Source organism: Vanessa atalanta, chromosome 2 (genome assembly GCF_905147765.1).
Source record: "Vanessa atalanta chromosome 2, ilVanAtal1.2, whole genome shotgun sequence".
In the NCBI taxonomy this organism is placed as follows: domain Eukaryota; kingdom Metazoa; phylum Arthropoda; class Insecta; order Lepidoptera; family Nymphalidae; genus Vanessa; species Vanessa atalanta.
Genome location: NC_061872.1, coordinates 7,249,653 through 7,270,268, shown reverse-complemented (window position 1 = coordinate 7,270,268; position 20,616 = coordinate 7,249,653). Strand labels below are relative to the sequence as shown.

Sequence of the window (20,616 nt, the reverse complement as noted above, 5' to 3'; positions counted from 1 at the left end):
ACGACTTGGGAACCTTCAAGAAAAGAGCGTACTCTTTCCTGAAAGGCCGGCAACGCACCTGCAAGCCCCCCGGTGTTGCAGATGTCCATGGGCGGTGGTAGTCACTTTCCATCAGGTGAGCCTCCTGCTCGTTTGCCACCTTATGACAAAAAAAAAAAAAAATGTACGCGTTCTAACCACTGGGCCATCTCGGCTCGTCATTCTGCATTAATATCGTTTCGATATTTCGAATTAAGCGATCTAGGCTCATAGCTTTCGTTAGATATCTGACTTATTATATTATTAAGCACGCGTAATTGATTCCTACCATGTATTTTGTTAATGTATATTGATAAATGATACTTAATACTTTTGTGATTACTTATACTCTTGTACTCTTGAGTATAACTTGTAATCTATTTAGGTCAATGGCACACATAATATTTTTTATTTATTTATTATGGATTGCATCTTGCAGAACTCGGGATTATGGCAAGGAAGGTTAGTGAATCGCGGTAAGATACCCAAGAACGACCTCGGCGAGTGTTGGCACTGGAAAGATCTGGATATCGGCAAGGACATCTGCATCTATGGCAAAGTGTTTCACACGGTCTCTTGTGATCTCTTTACTAAGGTAAGATTATTTTTATTTTAGAAAAATGTCATGTACTGGTAGTATTGAGGCATATAAACAGACGAGAATAACCGATATGGTCTAGTATGTATATCCCTTGGATTTTAACCTAAGGCTGCATGCTCAGATCTAGAGAGAGGAGAAGAGAGGAAGCCTTCCAAGAGTCTAATAACCTACTGTAACTATACTTTACTTATATGTTTTTATTTCAAACTAGAATTCTCTTCTCCTCGTACTCTTTGATATTTTAATTAAACGCGTTTAATAAATTCTCTAAGAACGCAACGTGATTATACAACTTAATTAAAGTTATATTACAATTTAATTAAAAGTTCAAATTAGATTTTGTTATTGGTAAAGAGTTGTAACTCGATAAAATAAAACCAATTTGAAATTAATAATATGTTAATCGTAAGTCGTAATCTGGCGGTATCAGCGTTTGTTCAGTCTAAATAATTAAAATCAACTGTTGAATGTAATGTTTAAATATAGAGTTTAGTAGTAGAAATCTTTATATTAATAAAATTGTAACGGATCTGTCTGTATGTGAAATATTTGTTTAATTAAAACATCGCGTAAGTTAGATAGAACTAATTGTCTTATAAGTTATTCAAGTAGACCTTGATGGGCACTATAGTTTTGCAGTCAATTAAATAGAAAGATAAATTGCAATAGCAATTTTTTCTAACACTACTTATTTTTTATAAATTAAATGATACGGGTTTATCTGCGATTATTTTTTAAAACAACTTTTTATAATTTCTTATTCTTATTGTAACTTCTGTGAGCTGTTCTGAATATAAAAATTAAAAATATAATTTAATCTCATGAAGTTCGAATGCCTGATCAGTACAATAAAGGTTGTGGATTTTCTTATAAGGAAGTTTTAGTACTCGGAATTAGGACGTTGGCTGTGTTACGCAAACGTGCTTCAGGGAGCATGATAATAAATTTTCTAAAAGTTTGTACCATGTAAATGGCCTTAAAGTACGATAAAATAATTATTGTTTGTCAGTCTATTTATGGACGTTTCTTGGTAAGTGGTCGTAAGTCAACATTTCGTGTTTTATAAAATATATCTTTTACGTATTTTTTATCACAGATTATATTCGTATCAATCTTTACAGTATATTAATTATAGCGTATTACAAAAAATAAGGGATAACATATCAATCAGCTTTTATCGAGAAAAGAAGGAAGTTTTGAGTGAATGAGATGAGTTTAATTAAAAAAATAATAATTTCTATGTTGAATGACTGAATGAGCACAGTCGCGTTCAATAATCGTGAGCTATAAATTGCTAGATTATGAAAATTGGTGATGTTTTAATGGATCAGTAAAAGCGTTATCAGTTGGTTTTAATATCACAAATTGGGCATTGGGCAATGCGCCAACGTCAATAAACTAGAAAAAAGCAATGTAAACATAGAATGAAATTGCTTCATTTTTAATAGTATTTTAAATACAGAAAAACATTCGCTAACGGCTTTTATATATTGTATATTCAAATAAACAGACTTACACGTTCTGCTTGTTAAGGCGGAACATTCCGAATACAAAAATTTGCAGGTAGAGGATCTATTATCAAATATAATAGATCCTTTGTTGCATAAAATAATATAATACCTACTTGCAAAGCAAATACGTACGAGTATATCGGTGGATTTGTCGATTTTATAAAATCCAATAATGGAATTATTTTCGTTATCTATTTAACACACTTGATTTAACGAATCGTTATTTCATATCCTACGAATTACGCCTCTTGCACAATTACCATTCATAAGCAAAACGAAACGTTTCTTGAAAGTATTCACTAATATTACTACCAAACCGATAACGCAATTCCATCTATCTAATGCGAACAGACAGTGCATACGGTTTAAAATGATATAATTAAAATTTTATTCAAGTTAAGACCTTTCTCGTGTAAATCATTTTACAAGATAAATTAAAATCTTCTATCGAGAAGAACCGACTAGTAACTCAGTAGTTAAGTACTTTTTATCGATATATAACTATGCGTGCATTATTATAGTAATTTTTCTAGATCCTCCATGAAACTAGGCTTTCTTTTTAATTTCTATATATGTTTATATTTCTCTGTTCTTCTTAAATTAATAGAATTAAATACTTTGTGAATTGAATGATTTTGCAAAGACATGCTTATGTCATATTCGTAACCGTTTCTCTCAAAATAATCTATTTTATTGTGTATATATCTAGGAGAAACCGTCGGTATCCTTACTTTGTTAAAGACATCCCAAAAGAAGTCTCGTCCTCAAGATTATAAATGGTCCGAATCGGGTTCTTTTATGTAAAATAAAATGGTTGGATGGATGAATTCCATTCGAACGAATGACTTCAGTAAATCCTAAAAATACTGTAGTAGGTTTCTGTTGTATTAAAATTACTTTTGTTTAATGATAGCTTAAAATTTTGTTTTTATTCAAATGGTAATTTGTTTTTGGAAAAATAGTTATAGACTACACGACTTCGTATCATCCTCTAATAAGCAAAATAACATCGAAACTTGTGAAACTTGATTTGCAAGTTGTAGACGTTTAAACTATGTACATATATGAAACGTTATCATTGAGAAAAATAAATTCTGAAATTTAAAATTGATTTACAAATAAAATGGCAGGACATTGCGAAGTTGACCGATTTTCCATTTTATTTTTGGTCTAGACTCATAAACCGTTGCTAGTACGACGGAGCGGTTTTTGTCGTCTCCGACTACCGTACTTATTATTTTATGTCACAATTTTTATTCTGTGGTCAAATATTACAAATATTTGTTCAGTTTGGATGCATAGAATTATATTATGACATTAAATATATTTTCGAACATTGCAATAATTTTGAGATATTTTAAATGCATCATTAGTTTTAATTTAATAAAACTTTAAATCGAGCCAATCTCAGAATCTATCATACCGAATTTTATATTTGATATTTATTATATTTGTATGGCAAGAAATCTTTGTTACTTTCCTATCTAAGCAGATTGGCAGAAGATACAGGTACACAGAAAAGAAGCCTCACATTATATTATACATAACTATAGTTATAATTTTTAAACACAAAATAGATAGTTTATAGTAAAAATATAAAATACCAAACTTATATTTATTTAGTAGAAGAACTTTGTGCACACACATTTTACTGACAAACAGCAAGACACAGACTTGGATCATAATATGCGTAAATATTTGAACAAATTACAGTATTTATTTTATTATTCTTTATCGTATTGTCACCAGCTCCAAACAACTGACCAATTCAATCGGTTGAATGGGCAGTTCCATTTTATTTTCGGTACTTAACATGTATGTTTCATTTATTTTCTTCATTCCCTAATAGATGGCGCGGTACGCTTTTAAATTGCAATAAAGAATTGATTTAAAAAAATCGTTGGATATGAGGGTATATTTAAACGAATAGTGGTGATTTGTAATACTATGTCCGAATACAAAAAATATCAACGGTTGTTTACGTTATGGTTTTATAAACTGCCGCGTTAGCAGTGTGATTTAATTACAAACATCCAATGAAATCGGACCGATATCGGCAGTATTGTACAAGAGCGCAATCGTTTTTTATTTTTTCGCTAATTTTAGTATATTTTTTTTATGTATATTATAAAACTGTATACATATCATTACAGGACATGGTTTACCTAATTCGATATTGCAGTTAAATAATTACGTAATAAAATGTACGTAGTTTTTTTTTCCTGAATGATGTAGTGCTGTTGGCCCTACTGGCCTTTACAGCGTCACCGGACGTTAGAGTAGGTAGGATATGTTTCGCTTATTTGCTTTATTGGAAAAGAATGGCTACACTAGTGTTGAAAAATGTGCGCGCTTGCTTTATTTTACAAATAATAAATAACCCGGTCCCGGATTTTACAAATAATAAATATATAATACATGACTAGTCGACAGCGTGACGTAGATTATAAATTCAGCTCCTTTTTTGCATAAAGGTATCTCGATGATCCGGTTTGTAAGCTCACTTGTTATAACATTTTAATTTTAGACATTATTTTAAGAAAACAAAAATTTATATCTTAAATTTTTAGTACCCCTTGTGTTGTGTAATATACACATATAAAATAAACATTTAGATGGATCTCCTCAAAGCCCTATCACTGAATTTGCTTAATTTCACTAGTTTCAAGCGATTTTTTTGACATTATGTCATTCCAGTAATACATTCTTAGCTATTTTTTTGTAAATAAAAAAAAATACACAAGAATGGTTTTGTTCAAGTATTTGTTATCATCTAGTATTTATATGTTTGTCATCTCGTATTTATTAAATCCTCAATAAATTAGATTCCTGGAATTAGTATTTGGATGGTTCAGAAGGATCAAAATAATGTTATTATTGACTTTTATAAATTAAAGCTTTTCTACGAAATATTCTTTAATCTACGATCCGAAAATTTTAAAAATATTTTCTTAAAAATATAAATTTAATAGACGGATTGACCCCACAATTATTTATTATCTTCTAAGTTCTTACCTATCGGGATTTAATATTGGAGCTAACATTTTGTGTTTTTTTTTGCGGTGTCGTTAATACATAAGTACCACTAAATGTTCTAAGTTTAAATGTAAACCCAACCAAATTAAATTAAGTACCCAACAACAGCCCGGTGAATGATAAATATAAAAAAACTATAGGTACTATTAATTAATCGATTAATACTCGTATCGAACTAAACAGGATTATAATCGTTCATCGCACCGAAATGGAACACATGTTCTTTGCGACGTTGCCGTACTGCCACCTGCAGGCATCGCTATTGCACTCGTCGCGTAAATATTATAAAAAAAAAAAAATAACACTAGTGAATTAAATTGTAAGCGCTCTTGTTTGCGCATCGTCAAATTAAATATTTACTAACATTATAATAAAATAATGTCAATATATCGTTTACCAATAGAATAAGTAATCTAATTTGAGTAGTCATTCACGTAAATGACCATGCTATTCTGTTCCAATTATAGTTATGTAAATCGACACCTTAAGGGTCGTACAGCGCACTACTTTATTTTAATTGACTTGGACTATATAATTGTATTGTTATGTCATTCTATAAAAAGATTGGATTTTGATCCTTTTTCCTTTATCATTATCATATATATTTTTGGAATAAGTGTTAAGTTACACTTAATTTATAGATATGTAAGTCGATATTGATTTAAAATCATTATCTGGTCTAGAGTCACTTGTTGTTTCATCGAATTGAAGTAAAATATGCTTATAACATTATTTTAAATTTTTGACTACTATTATTAAAATAAGTACTGATTATTTCGAATTTATCTCTAATTATTATTGCAAGTGAGTCTGTTTGTTTGTTACGCTCTAACGTCTTAAGTACTCAACCGATCATCATGTAATTTTCATCATCAGTACATAAACATGCAGAATATGAGGAACCTAATACCTACCTGACGTAACGCCAGTACCAACACTCGCGGGTGAAGTTATGGGTGAAAACTATTATTTTACTAATCACATAACTTCTATTTTTAGAAGATCAGGTACTCCTCATTTTTTATCTTTATATCATTTAAAACATACCTCTATATACATATATTTATAGGTACACTAAATTAATACATATATATATATATATATATATATATATATATATATATATGAAGTTTGTTTCAAATTCATATAAATTTGTTGAAAATATATAGATGTCAGTCTGCGGTCATTGACTCGTTCGTTCGTATAATTCAATAGACGGCGATGACTATACATGAATACAGACTGCCAATTGAAAGTGGTGTTGTAGCGGAATAAACGATAATCTTTCAATTTAGTATATCTAAAAAAAAAGCATAAATAAGAGAAAAATGTATAAAAAAAATCGTTGCGTTAATTACAAAAAAAAAACATGTCTCTCTACTTTGTGATATGAATAAAACCTAATTTTTAAATCTGATGTAATCCTGTTGAACTTATCTTATTTTACTATTAGTTATTATTCAGTAATATTCTTATTACATACAAACTGCGTAAGTCATTATCGTCTATCTATTTTTAATGTTCATCATCTGGCAACATTTTCTCATTCGAACTTTATTGACCTTGACTTCGCAAAATATACTCTGTCTTGTTATTCAACGGGTGAACGAACGAGACGGATAGATAAGAGCAGGCCCTCGCCACACCGCGCTAGTGACGTCATGAATTCCTGCTAATAAAATTCCCTTTCTTATTCAACAGACGCCTAGCGTTTATCGACTTATTTTCTCACTCTAAGTCATAATGATGAAATGATAAACGAAATATAAGCGATTCAATTATTTACGTTTAGTTTATATGAAATTTTGTAGGTACTTACGTTTGGACGTTGTTTCGCCACACGCTTGTTTCGACGGACCGGTCAAACTGGATCGCTTCACAGATTGCTACCCTACTCTATATTTATTTCGTATTATTTGAACATGTCTTTATCGCTTTATTTTTAATGCTATGTGTCTCCGTAAAATATATTTGTATTCAGTGATAATCGTTTTAATTGTTATGATAAATAGTGTCTTATGAAAAAAATATACTGGTCGATACGCGTAAATATGTATAGGTAAACAAAATATAGTTAATGTACTTGCATATTTATGTAATTTAATTGTTGGAAAAGAGTACTGCAGTTGACTAACTACCGAGTGTCGTCTTGTCATAATGTACGTGTTGATCCGGCTGTAGTTTTAAATTTAATATAAGTCATTTTTAATTCAAGCGTTTTTTCTTAACATTTCTGAGATTTACTTTCAAACCAATTATACACTTCTAATACTCTGTACTTTCGACAACTATCGAACAATTATCGTGTGAAAGAAGATACAACTATGTTAAAATTAAAATATTTATTTAAATACATAGGTATAACACAAAGCTCGCCATAAAACCATGTCAATCCTTGTTTGATGTGTGGGAATTGAAGCGTTTGTTTCATCAATCACTCCCTGCCAAGTGCCGCCCTGACGAATTGCTATTTCATCTGCTGTCTCTGTTATTATGATTTACTAGCAACGCTCTACGGCTTCCCTCAAATTATTTAAAATCTAATGTCTCGAACCGAATTTGTACTGTAACAATACCATATACTTTATCTAAATAAAGGTAACGTAACATTAATTCCGTGAAGCATATCTAAGGACCTCAATCCTGTATAAGCTTTAATTATTAGGTATTATAATTGGTTGAAATTAGTATCACAGAGATCGCCATTTTCGGATTATCTAATAATAGTGACTAAATCACACATATTTAGATATCAAATACGATTTAAAAAACAGATTTTTATGACACATATACTATTGTTTTCTTTACTCGTATAATTATTTATATTTTACATAAACATTTTACAATTTTTGTCGCCTTGACGATTATTGGCTTCAATAGACAACAGAAGGCATTATAGTGTGCAAGTGCGTGCAAGCACAAGTACCTTCTCAAATCCCTCAATCCCATAATACGATTGAAGCTGAGAGTTGAGATCCCATATGAACAGTATTACGAGGCATGAAAGTAAAGCCATTAATTGTCTTCGGGCTGCTACTGAAAAATACTTGTCAGGGAGTTCTTGTGAGCTAGACCAAGAATGTAGTTAAATTTTCATTTAATACACATATCCCTACATAACATACTTTATGCCCACTTATTAACTGAGGACAATGAAGCATAAATAGCTTAAACGTTGACGTCACATGATACCATTAAAATCTTCTAGTCTAGAAAGCAGATTATTTTAAAATTTAGGTTTATTTGGATTACGTAAGCATCCGGTAAGAAAAAAGATCTTTTCTGTGAGGAGTCAGATCGACCAGCTTATGCCTTTGAACCAGCTACTACCAGACAAGGCCTGGCACGCATAAGATAAAAATTAGCGCATTTTACATCATCATAAATATACACGAAGATTAGTTTAAAAAAGTATAACTATAACTTTACTTATAGACTTGGTGCAATAAAAAGTTTAACTCTTAAAACGTTCAATTTGAATGAATGAACGAGTATCAGGATTGAAAGGGTTAAGCGCTCTTGTGAAAATTACGATTTTATAAAATCATATACAGTTTTGTATTTATTTCAGAGAAATTAGTTCGCTGATGGAGAATTAGTTAATTTTGTCTGCAAAAAAAAACTAAAAGTCATTATATTTCTATAACGTCGTTAAAACTCTTAGTGCATTTTATATTGAGATACAATTCACAATGAATGGAATCGTAAAGTGAGAACGTTTTTAGAATAACTTAGAGAGCAGTCAATATGACTAAAATAATGCGTGCTTATAGCCGACTATAAAGAATAAGTTATTGTCGAGCCATAAAATGAAGCTATATGTAACATTCTTCATATTCTTTTGTAACTCTTAATGCTTTTTAAGAACATTCGGTCGTAAGTGGATTTCAAGGAAAATGTCAAAAACTTTATATATTTAATATACGTTTGATGTATCTCAATTACAAGAGTATTCAAATTTTCTTTTTCCTCATCTCCCTGACACACGCCGAGGTGAGAAGTGACAGATTGATTTTTACTTTGAGCGATATGTAATGTTATTATTATTTTTTTCAAATGGTTATTAATACTGGCCAAAGTCCAGCGTCACCGTTTGTTTTTCGTTAACAACTACAATGACATTATATAGTTTCGAGCGTTTTAAAAAGCTATTCAATAGCTACAAAACAAATTTAAAGAGATGTGTCGAGGGACACCCGCTTAGTTTATATTATAGCTAAACATTTTATATTATTTTTTTATGATATAGGTAAGCGGACGACCTAATGGATCACCTGATGATAAGTGGTTACCACCACCCACAGACAATAAATATTAACCATTCCTTACATCACCAATGCGCCACCAACCTTGGGAACTAGGATGTTATGACCCTTGTACCTGTAGTTACACTAGATACCATCCAAACCGGAACACAACAATACTGATTACTGCTGTTTGGCGGTAGAACATCTGATGAGTGGGTTGTACCAACCCAGACGGGTTTGCACAAAGCCCTACCACCAAGTATGGCAAGTGACAAGAAAATAAATTGTTTTTAAAATGCCATCTGAATTAAAAAAATAACAATAAATTAAACCGTATATAATAAGAGAGTCTGAGAGAAAGATAAATAGAGGTAAGGTCGCCTGGAGGGGGCGTAACGCTTTTTCCTTTTTTAACGTCTTCCGATAGTTCGCTGTAAGCAGCGTAAAATAATGTCGTTAAAAAAAATGTTGATAAACAGAGAACAAAAGGGATTTGGTTTTTTTCATTTAGAAATAGGTTGGCGAACGTGCAAATGTGCCACCTGATGGTAAGTGTTCGCCCCCGCCGATTGACATCAGCACTTACCACGAAGTTGGATTTGTTTCTTGCAACTGTTTGGTATATTATATTATAAACGTAGGTATAAAACTAGGATGACCAGACTATACTATAAATTTTCTTTGCTAACTTCAATTATTGCTTACATTAGTTATGGTTGTATAGACTAAGTTAATGTATATTCGAAATAAATATAATATTTTATTATTATTAAAAAATACATTTCGATTATTCTATTTAATTGCAGAGACGATAGCTTCTTTTTAAGTATTAATAATAGTTACTGTATAAATCTACCAGCGTGGAATGGTGGCAGGAGTACTTGCATTTCCCCGTTGAATCGCAATTTTCCGATCCTCTGGGCAAAACAACGAACCAGCCTTCCTGTCACCAGTGGAGGCAATAGCTTATTTAAAGTCTTTTACTTTTGACTTCATGCTAATATTTTTTATGTAAATAAATACTTTTTAAAGTAGGTAGGTATTAGTATCTATCAGCATGATAATATAGTATATATTATACAGCATGATGAGCCGAGATGGCCCAGTGGTTAGAACGCGTGCATCTTAACCGATGATTTCGGGTTCAAACCCAGGCAGGCACCTCTGAAATTTCATGTGGTTAATTTGTGTTTATAATTCATCTCGTGCTCGGCGGTGAAGGAAAACATCGTGAGGAAACCTGCATGTGTCTAATTTCAACGAAATTCTGCCACATGTGTATTCCGCCAACCCGCATTGGAGCAGCGTGGTGGAATATGCTCCAAACCTTCTCCTCAAAGGGAGAGGAGGCCTTTATCCCAGCAGTGGGACATTTACGGGCTGCTAATGCTAATGCAGCATCATTCGGTATGCAGGCAACATGTCATGTTCCCAATATTAATACTGTTTGTTGGACGAATTTCAATGAAATATGGAATACAGATAGCTTATACCTAACTCCTCTTGACCGCAGCACAATCATATGAAGCAACGAGTAGCTAGTTTTTTTAATATATTAGACATAATATATCTATATGAGCACCTATTTGTTAATTCCTTTATTTTAACGCCTGGTACAATTTTCAATTATGGATTATCGCGGTCATGTCCAAAGTAAACTTCATACTCTTAAGTCTAATCAAAGAGCTTATAGGTATTTCATAGATCGTTATTCGAAGAGTTTTATTGAAAATTAAATTAAATCGAGTGTTTCTACTCCTCTGTAATTAGCCTGTTTCCGCAGAAGTGTCAAAGATGCATACGTTTCGATTCGTTTTTTAAATTAATTTCTTATTATTTTCTCGCTTTTGCGCATTTTTTCGTTTTTCCAACTAGCAGAGCTAGTGATTTAAGACATAAGTACGTACAAGACTATTAATATATATATTCGGAGTAGATACGGGTGACATGCGACAGATGAGGTCTTTCGAAAATAATTTCGTTAGCGCTAGAACCTTTTTTAAAATTTTTTTTTTTAATTTTCTTTACAGATTATATAATAAAACTAAAAACTAAATTTTTTTTCGCTTACCAAGCACCGTAGCAGCTATTTAAGAAATAAAGTCATGTATTCATAATAATTTAGAGTAATAATATGTCGACAGTTCTTAAAAATGTTTACTCCGCTTGTAGTACATATTATGATACATCCATTATAAACAAATGTAACGAACGCAAGCTTGTTACGCTTGTTACCTACAGCTTAAAGACAAGTTTATTACGTGTGAGAAAATATACGTTTTCATAGAAAAAACATTCATTAGTTTAAAGAATAGTATATATGGTATGTGTAAAAGAAATATCAACTATTAGTAGGCACCATGAATGAAATATACAATATCAAACATAATACCATTATTATATCGAAGTATTAAAAAGTGCCATAATGCATTATTTTTATTTTACGATCTTAAATATTTTGAACAGGATTCCAGAAAACGTTCAAAATTATTCAATTATAAAATTCAAAAGAGTCGTTAAAGAGCGTTTGTGTGCTAAACGATATTACAACACTAATGACATTTTAGTTGACTGCACACCTTGGGAATGAAATGATCGCCTCCAGGCTGTTTCAAATAACTAAAACATACTTATCATTGTACCTACATGGAAAATGGTTAAAAAAAATATATATATATATATATATATATATCCCGCTGAGTTTCTTTCGCCGGTTCTTCTCAGGTCCGAGGTGCTAAATTCCGAACCGGTGGTAGATTTTTGACAATCAATAAGCAAGTGTAAACACTTCTATATTGAATAAAGATTTTTGACTTTGACTTTGACTTTGACTTTGACTTTGACTTTGACTTTGATCATAATATTTGACGAAACTATTTCATTTAAAATAGAATAGTTTCGTCAAATGTTACCATATTAAATATTGTAATTTATCTCGTCTATTGCGTTTACAATAGGTTTTCCCATACAAAATACATTTAATAAAAACAGGAAATCATGGTAATGTGTTCATTTATTTGTGCTGAGGTATAATAATAAATACAAATTAAATTGTTTATGAATAATTGTCATCATTTACCCAGTATTTAGGACAGATTAAAAATGCACTAGTAATATTAATCGAATATATTGTGTAACAATAACAACGGTATACGTTTTTATTTTTATAACATGATTTTATTTAATGTGATATCTTTACTTGTTTAGGTAATTAAAGAGTTAAAAATTTACGTAACGTGTTAGTTCCGATGAGAATGCGTTTTCATGACAATGATGACCTGATCATACACGAAAGAATTCTTCAACAGCCAACAGCATACATATAAAAGTTTGTTTTTGAAATTGTTCTGTACTATTAATTAATTATATAGAAGTTAAATTTATATAAGATATTGTAGTAAACGTAAAATTTAATTTAAAGCTATATAAATATATATATATATATATATATATTTATAAAAAATGTTCTTCTTTATAAGCTTTAACTAACAATGATTATAATCTGTGGGGTATTCTGTTAGAAGATACTCGAAACTCGAAAGTCACTACAGAAACGGAACGTAATATTTAAGAAAATGATATTTAATTTGTTAAACTAGGATGCACTTATCAAAATGATATTTAATTTATTAAACTAGGATGCACGTATCAAAATGATATTTAATTTATTAAACTAGGATGCAAGTATCAAAATGGCTATTAATCGTAAGTTAATAATCACGATTTCACGAGTGAGATGTGAGTGAATTCCTATAAATTCGCACAGCTGTAAACACTAACGGCTTTACTTAAACATTGTTTTATTCTTTCTGTCATTATTGATTTGACATTTGAAAGAAGAATACATGATTGATGACTAACCACTCTCTAAACAACATTGATTACCATAACATTGGCCGTAATTCACCAATAGAACTCTAGTTACGGAAATTGATTTTTTTTCGTACACCATTAACGTAACAGCTTAGTTCCCAAATTATAGTGCATTTTTAAAATGAGATATAATTTTCACTCCCATATACAACATAATAAAGTTTGGTATATCGTATGCGAAGCCACGCGCTGGTTGAGGCAGGGGTTTAATGGCATACACAATCGTGTGTATTACACGGCTCGCCGTGTACACTCTAAACAGAAGAGTTGCCCACTCGCTGGGTGGTCCTGTGGCCAAGTAAAAAGCACCTAATATCCAAAACGCAGGGATATTTTCCAAATCATTTAGGTGAGCTCGTCTGACTCTCTCAACATCGGGGTCATCCAACTTTACTATTCCCTTAGTCTTGTCAGCGTCCTCTTCATTTGCGAATACTTTCTTCCTGTATCGCACTCTGGCCGTCAATATTGCCATAATCACTATTTTAATACCAAGAATACTTGAGTAGAAGATATAAGACTTGAACGCTGGTTCTTCTGACCACATCTTATTAAATATTATTAAAGAGTTCCGAAATCAACGACAAGTTATCCTTATTTGTTTCTCGGACTGAGTCTATGACACACTCGACTTCCTTATAAATACAGGCCATATACTCATGGAAGTGCAAATCATTCTGATTCATATCCATAATATGTATATGAAAAAAATGTTTTAAATATAAAACATATATAACCACTAATATTAATTTGTATACACAAAGGTATACATAAAATGTTACCACTTATTCTAATAAAAAACTTTCCATAACCACTTTGAAAATTGTATAAATTAAAAAAATTACAATGCTGTTATGTAATAAAACACAACTTGGATTCCCATGTACCACATAATAAGATACCCTATTATAAACACTATAGCCCTCGTCGGCTGCGGTAGAGGGACCACTGTATACACTAAGGTGTGTATAATTCTGCACACTGTGTACACTCTGAAGAGTAGTGTAGCCCAAGCTGCTGCCGGTCCAGTCGTCAAGTACAATGCTCCAAGTATCCAAAATGCTGGAATATTCTCCAAGTCGTTTAGATGAGCGCGTCGTGATCTTTCGATAACTGGATCGTCAAATTTAATTTTCCCTCCTAAAACCTGCACGTCTTCGGGATTTGTGAAAATACCTCGAGTTAATCGGAATAATCCCGTCAGCATTCCCACCGATAACAACTTCACAGCCAAAATCGACGAATACACGATATAAGATTGGACCAACGGGCTTGTTAGCGATATCGCAGGCATTTTATAAATATTTTAATGCCAAGTCACAGTGAACTGTTCGCCGTGACGATTATTGTATAAATGTTTATAGCCTCTTCGATCCCAGAAATGCTTCGTCATCGTTGTTAGTATGATTACTGCTTATTGAAACTGAGATGACTCTGTGGATGTAACACTTGATTCTAAACCTAATGATGTGGGTTCAAATCCGTACAACCGCGCCTTTTATAATTGATCTCGTGTTCAGCAATTGAAGAAAACATCGTGTAGTAACCTTTATAGATGAGAGAAGTTTGTCAAATGTTTATCCATCAACCAGCACTGGAGCAGCATGGTCCTATAAGATTCCTACACCTAAGCGACGAGGATATTGCACAGCGATACTTGTGCACATATTAAAATAAATAGGACGAGTTAATATTACTATTACGCAGGAAGCGTGTATCATCATAGTATATTAATCACCATCATAGTGCGATCGTGACTTTGCAAAATAAGTAAAGATAGGTATCAAAATAACGCGACTCGTTACGTAGTCACATTCGGGTTATCCCTTAAAGCACTGTCATACCATTTGCTATAAAAAAATAATATCAATGAATAAATTATTTAACGAAAACGTAACGTTTGAAAATCGTATTTGAATGAAAAACTGTCGAGTAAAGGAGAAATTAAAATGTAAAATTATTCGGATAAAGGTTACAAGTACAAATAATGTTACTGAGCTCGTGTGTCTGAAATCATTCGTTAATTCAATGGTTTTCGGAGCAACGGAACGAGGAAACTCAATTTGCATATCAAACACAGAACTCGGTACATTGAAACTTGTTTTTACTTTTAAATAGTTGTTTGTGTGAATTCTGTGGAATTGTGAATATTTTAATAAATTAAACTATAAATAGTGCTATCGTAATTTTAACATTTTTTCAATAGAATACGAAAGTTTACCTAGACACCGAGGTAACCCAGACCGAGGTTAGAAAAAGTAAAAGAAGTCCGGGCAAGCTCTACTTAAATATTTCATTTCAATAAAATTCTTCCACATGTATATCCATACGGAGAGAACAGTCTGCCGGGTATGCTAATGTTACAAAATTCAGCGCAAAAAAAGTCAACAGTACAATGAGTGTGCACAGGTGGTCTTATTGTTTTCAGTAGTCTTTTCCCGCTGACCTTTTATGAGATAATTTTTGAATGAAGAAGATACTATGAATTCATTACATTAATATTATATTCTATCGTCATTTCATCATCTCGTCATATTAGGTTGAGCAACATAGCTTCAGCTTCTAATCATTCTTAATTCAAATTTAAGCAAATACTCTTTTTTGTACATAAAATTGATAGGTGGTCGAGCAAATTGCCCACCCGATGATAAGTAAGGGTTTATTAACTATTCCTTACATCACCTGTGCTTCGACAAGACTTGGAACGAAGATGTTATGTCCCTTGAGCCTAAGTTAACAGTGGCTCACTCATCCTTCAAATCAGAATACAACAGTACAAAGTACTGTAGGTACTGTTGAGTGTTAGAAAATGTGACGTGTGGCCGTTACTAAACCAGACGGACTTGCACACTACTTGGTGGTAGGGCTTTAGTCCACCTTTTTTCTACCTTCATTTTTCGCCTTAAATATTTGTTGTATATGCATGTGTGCAATTATTAACATATTTACTTATAAAAACATCAATTATCTAAAAATAAAAATATACTATCCGCCACAGTAAATACAGGGAAGTATTGTTGTTTATAATGAATAGTTACAATGTAATCACAAAATATACCTACGGTACTTATAACCCGTAAACTTTGACATACATTTTTAATAGCATATTATAAGTATGTAGAAAAAAACTCGGAATTTAAAAAATATACAATATATGAAGATATGACTGTAATAATTCGAGATGTTCTAAATAGCTTCAGTGTCTGAAACGCTGATATTATAATAAATAATTTATTTAAATAGTAACTGGTCGATTTCAGCCGATGACGATGTCGATCAGATTTTGAGAGTTGACCAACATTTCAGAAGTTAGTGCTTCATTTATTATTATACTCGAAAAATATAGAATATAACTTGCGTATTAAGTTCCTTATTGACATTGTATTGTATACTAATAGTTTACCTTCCCCTGCTAAACGTGTAAATGGTTTAAATGATAGAAGAAAAACGTAGATTTACAAATTTAATCGTTGGATGAAATCAGTTATAGTCTGTGGTATCTTATCAGTAGGGATACCGTTTTCAATGTTAAGTATAATATTCATGTCATTTATTTAATGTGTCACAATAACACGTAATAAGATTTTCTTATCTTTTTAAGGTATACTGTGATCATATGAAATTTATTAATAACGAAATAGCTGTAGCGGATTTTAAACATATCATCATTTTAAATGAACATAGTATTTTTATTACTATAAGTATTTGAAACGGAATACTGGACACTTCTAAAGCCGTCAACATCTACCCGCAAGTCTTTAGTCACGTGAACATGACATTCGTAGATAATGTCGAAATATCGAGCTCCACCAAATGAAAAAAATAAACATGGTAAATGTCCCGTTTCAAATACTTATAGTAATATCATCATTTTGCTATATTAATTCGTTATTAACGTATTTGTGATAACGGTTAAACCCATTTACACCTATATAGATTTGTTCCTGTGCCATCCTCAAACCTAATCCCCTTGTTAGCTTTGACGAATAGATTACCTTCTGATTGCCATATCGAATTCTATCATGCAAACATGAATTCACGTCTGTGGACTGTCCGAGCTTCAAAGAGAATATTCTTAGAGTAAATACCATATTAATTTATACCGATGTTAAGACATAACCCTCTCATTAATTTTTACCGTTAATCTGTAATACTTTTTTTTCTGTTTTAAAGAGTGACTGAGCCAGTGTATTTAATGATACCCATGGAAGTAGTTTATAACTCTTACAAAGACATTGTTTTGGTACAAAGCTGATCCTCATAGATCTATTCACTCAAGAACGTGCCTATCCTCGTTTAATTACCGGGGTTCATTAATATTGAGTGACACTCATGTTTACAAGATATATTAGTGTGCGTGAGATGATTAAAATAAGAAAAATACAAGTTAGATTATTTAGAACGCTTGCATCTTAAACGATGATTGCGGGTTCAAACCCAGGCAAGCACCACTGAATTTTCATGTGCTTAATTTGTGTTTATAATTCATACTCGGCGTTGAAGGAAAACATCGTGAGGAAACCTATATTACAGCGCTACTTACAATAGGTAATAATACAACATTTGATATAATCTTCAATCAGAACTACGCTTTGTTTAAATCTACAGATAGATTTGCTCGCTGTTGGAATTGTAATGTGTATCGTGTCTAATCTTTGTTGATTGTTGCATATCTGTTAAGTGATAACAGCTACTAAATATATACTAGCACTGGTATTATTAAACATTGCGATCCTACAGTGTGACAGTCATAGTATACTTATATATACTTTGTGGTAGGGCTTTCTGCAGGTACGACTGGGTAGATACAAACTTATCATATACTAGCTGAACCTGCGGCTTTGCCCGCGCAAAATTTATAAATACACAAATACACAAACAACTCCGCCTTAGAGTTTTAATAGGAATAGATGTATCATCTTATGTTTTTTTTTGTAGAGAATACGCCTTGCTAATGAAAACAACGTAAAATAAAAAACAATAAACATTTATATTAATTTTTCCACGCTCTTAGTGTAGTTTACAACGTTTACTCCTATTTAAATGAATACAAAAAGGTGAAACATTTATTACTAATATTATAAAATGCGAAAGTTACTCTGTCTGTCTGTTGCTCTTTCACGGACCAATGAACCGCATTTGATAAAATTTAGTATGAAGTTTGCTTGAACTCCAAGTATGGACATAGACATATTATTAATTCTAGATTTGCCTATCAACTGACGACCCGTGACGCCGCGAGCGCCATCTAGTGTCATTTATATCTTTATGCAGTTGCGAAATTTGTTCTATATTGTTTACTATCGACCCGCCCGGCTTCGCACGGGTACAATGCTGATACTAAATATACTACAGAATGTCTTACAACGTTCAGAGTTTTTCAGTCATTAGACAATACAAACAGTCTATGTCCTTGCGTTTTAATGTATTTATTTACAACATTACTTTAGAAACCTCTAAAATTATCAATGTTTCTCTACTATATTGTGCATGTACTATGAATATAAACCTTCCTTTTGAATCAATCTATCTATTAAAAAAAACAAACCAAAATCCGTTCTGTAATTTTAAAGATCTAAGCATCTAGGACAGACAACAGTAAGAGACGTTGTTTTATACTATGCAATAATCATTTTGTACGTCTTTTTATTTTTTCTTTTTATTCAAACAGAAAAAAGTTAAAATCAGTTATGTGGTAATGTGCGATTTTTCGTGGGCACTCTAGAGATGCCGCGAGCCGTCTTTCATTGTGAATGAAATTCGCCTGAAGTTAATAAAAATGCTTTTATAGATAGTCGTAAATACTTACACATTTTCTATAAAAGGTATTTTTATTACAATATTATAAATAAATTGGTCGCATCTCTTTATGTTCGTATAAATATTAAATATTTTATGGGCAAAAGGTAGATAATATTTAGTCGATAGCTATTATTCTCTCGATCGGTTTATTTAAGATAAAATTTTTAATTATAGCATACAAAATGTTTCTCTTTTTAAAAATAGGTAAATTATTTTCCAATATAATGAAATAATTAAATACAAAGAAAAAAAAGTTTGCCGCCCCCGGGTGGGCTCGAACCACCAACCTTTCGGTTAACAGCCGAACGCGCTAGCCAATTGCGCCACGGAGGCTTCTGATGACATGATCGAAATTAGTCATCGGAAGACGTTTTGAATTAGTATGAATACTAATTAGTTGATATTTATAAAATTAGATTAAAAAAAATAAAATAAGAATATTACAATACATGTGTCATATAAAAATAACATATTATTATATGGACATAATATGTATTTATAACAAGGTTGTTGTTTGGTTCACCCGCATAGATGTTTATTTGTGATAAGAAATATTTGCTTCACTTTATTCGGTAGGAAACTAAAGCAGTTTTAAATTTAATTTTAATTAAAAGCATTTTAAAGAGCCAATGGTCCAATGGATAGTACACATCAATCTTAACCGAAGATTGCGGGTTCAAGCCTCGGCAAGCACCACTGTTTTTTATTCGCTTCATATATACTTATAATTCAGAGGAAACCTGCACTTGTTAGGGGAAAATCTTCTACAGTATGCAGTATTCACTAAGTCGCATTGGAGAAGCCCGTTGGAATTTCTCCTGACTTAACCATTAAACAAATATTATAACAGTTCTAGTCTATTAACTCATTTATATTTTTTAATTAAAAAAATTGCTGCTGTGAGCTAAGGAGAATGTTTATTCTTTATCATGCTTCAAACTTAAAATAAATAATTCATTATAATTTTCTTTATTTTTAGACTCGTCTGACTTTAAGATTGTGTGTTTTGTCGCGATGGTTTATTTGTGATAAAATTAATTCTTATAATGATTTAATGAAATTCCAGAATTAAATTACGATGCATCACATTCAATGTTGCAATTGGTTTCAGATTAAACTGTCACAAAATTATCGTTATTACTAATGTATGTTCGAGCCTCTCAATATCTATTACAACAATAAGCGCATTTCGTTGGTGTTTACAAAGTTTGTAAGTTGATTTTAAAATTATTATTTTATGCAATAAATTCTTGAGGATGAACATGGATGGATATCTATAGAGGAAAGGGGCGACCAAAGAAACGATGGATGGATGGATTGTGTGAAAGAATGTTACTTGTGAGATGACGTCAGACAGATAAGGATGAAAGAAGAAAACATGCTGCGCCGACCCCAAATAAAATTGGGATGAGGGCAGGATGATGATGATTTTTATGCAATATTTATAAGGCATTGCAATATTCATTGCATAATTATTTAAATCTGTATTTTGTTTGTAAGTGAAATTTGTAATAATATAAACAAAATA

The 20,616-nt window shown here is 31.6% G+C and overlaps 3 protein-coding genes and 1 non-coding gene across 4 annotated transcripts in view; 1 reads left to right on the top strand and 3 right to left on the bottom strand.

The window, feature by feature from the left end:
• Positions 1-7,132, bottom strand: part of LOC125070771 (pseudouridine-metabolizing bifunctional protein C1861.05) — a 155,241-nt gene extending 148,109 nt beyond the window's left edge. The window contains exon 1 of the mRNA XM_047680732.1: positions 6,986-7,132. The gene's annotated coding sequence lies outside the window, so the exon portion shown is untranslated. The remainder of the gene's footprint in view (positions 1-6,985) is intronic.
• Positions 1-20,616, top strand: part of LOC125070761 (EF-hand domain-containing protein 1-like) — a 69,583-nt gene that overhangs the window by 13,734 nt on the left and 35,233 nt on the right. Inside the window, exon 4 of the mRNA XM_047680720.1 lies at positions 458-613. Coding sequence (XP_047536676.1) covers positions 458-613 — 156 coding nt within the window. The remainder of the gene's footprint in view (positions 1-457; positions 614-20,616) is intronic.
• On the bottom strand, positions 13,074-14,057 carry LOC125070828 (microsomal glutathione S-transferase 1-like). The gene has a single exon (XM_047680817.1). The coding sequence runs from the start codon at positions 13,831-13,833 to the stop codon at positions 13,390-13,392; it is 444 nt and encodes a 147-aa protein (XP_047536773.1). The 5' UTR covers positions 13,834-14,057; the 3' UTR covers positions 13,074-13,389.
• Positions 19,348-19,421, bottom strand: Trnan-guu. Its single transcript has one exon. It is a non-coding gene; the product is annotated as a tRNA-Asn (tRNA).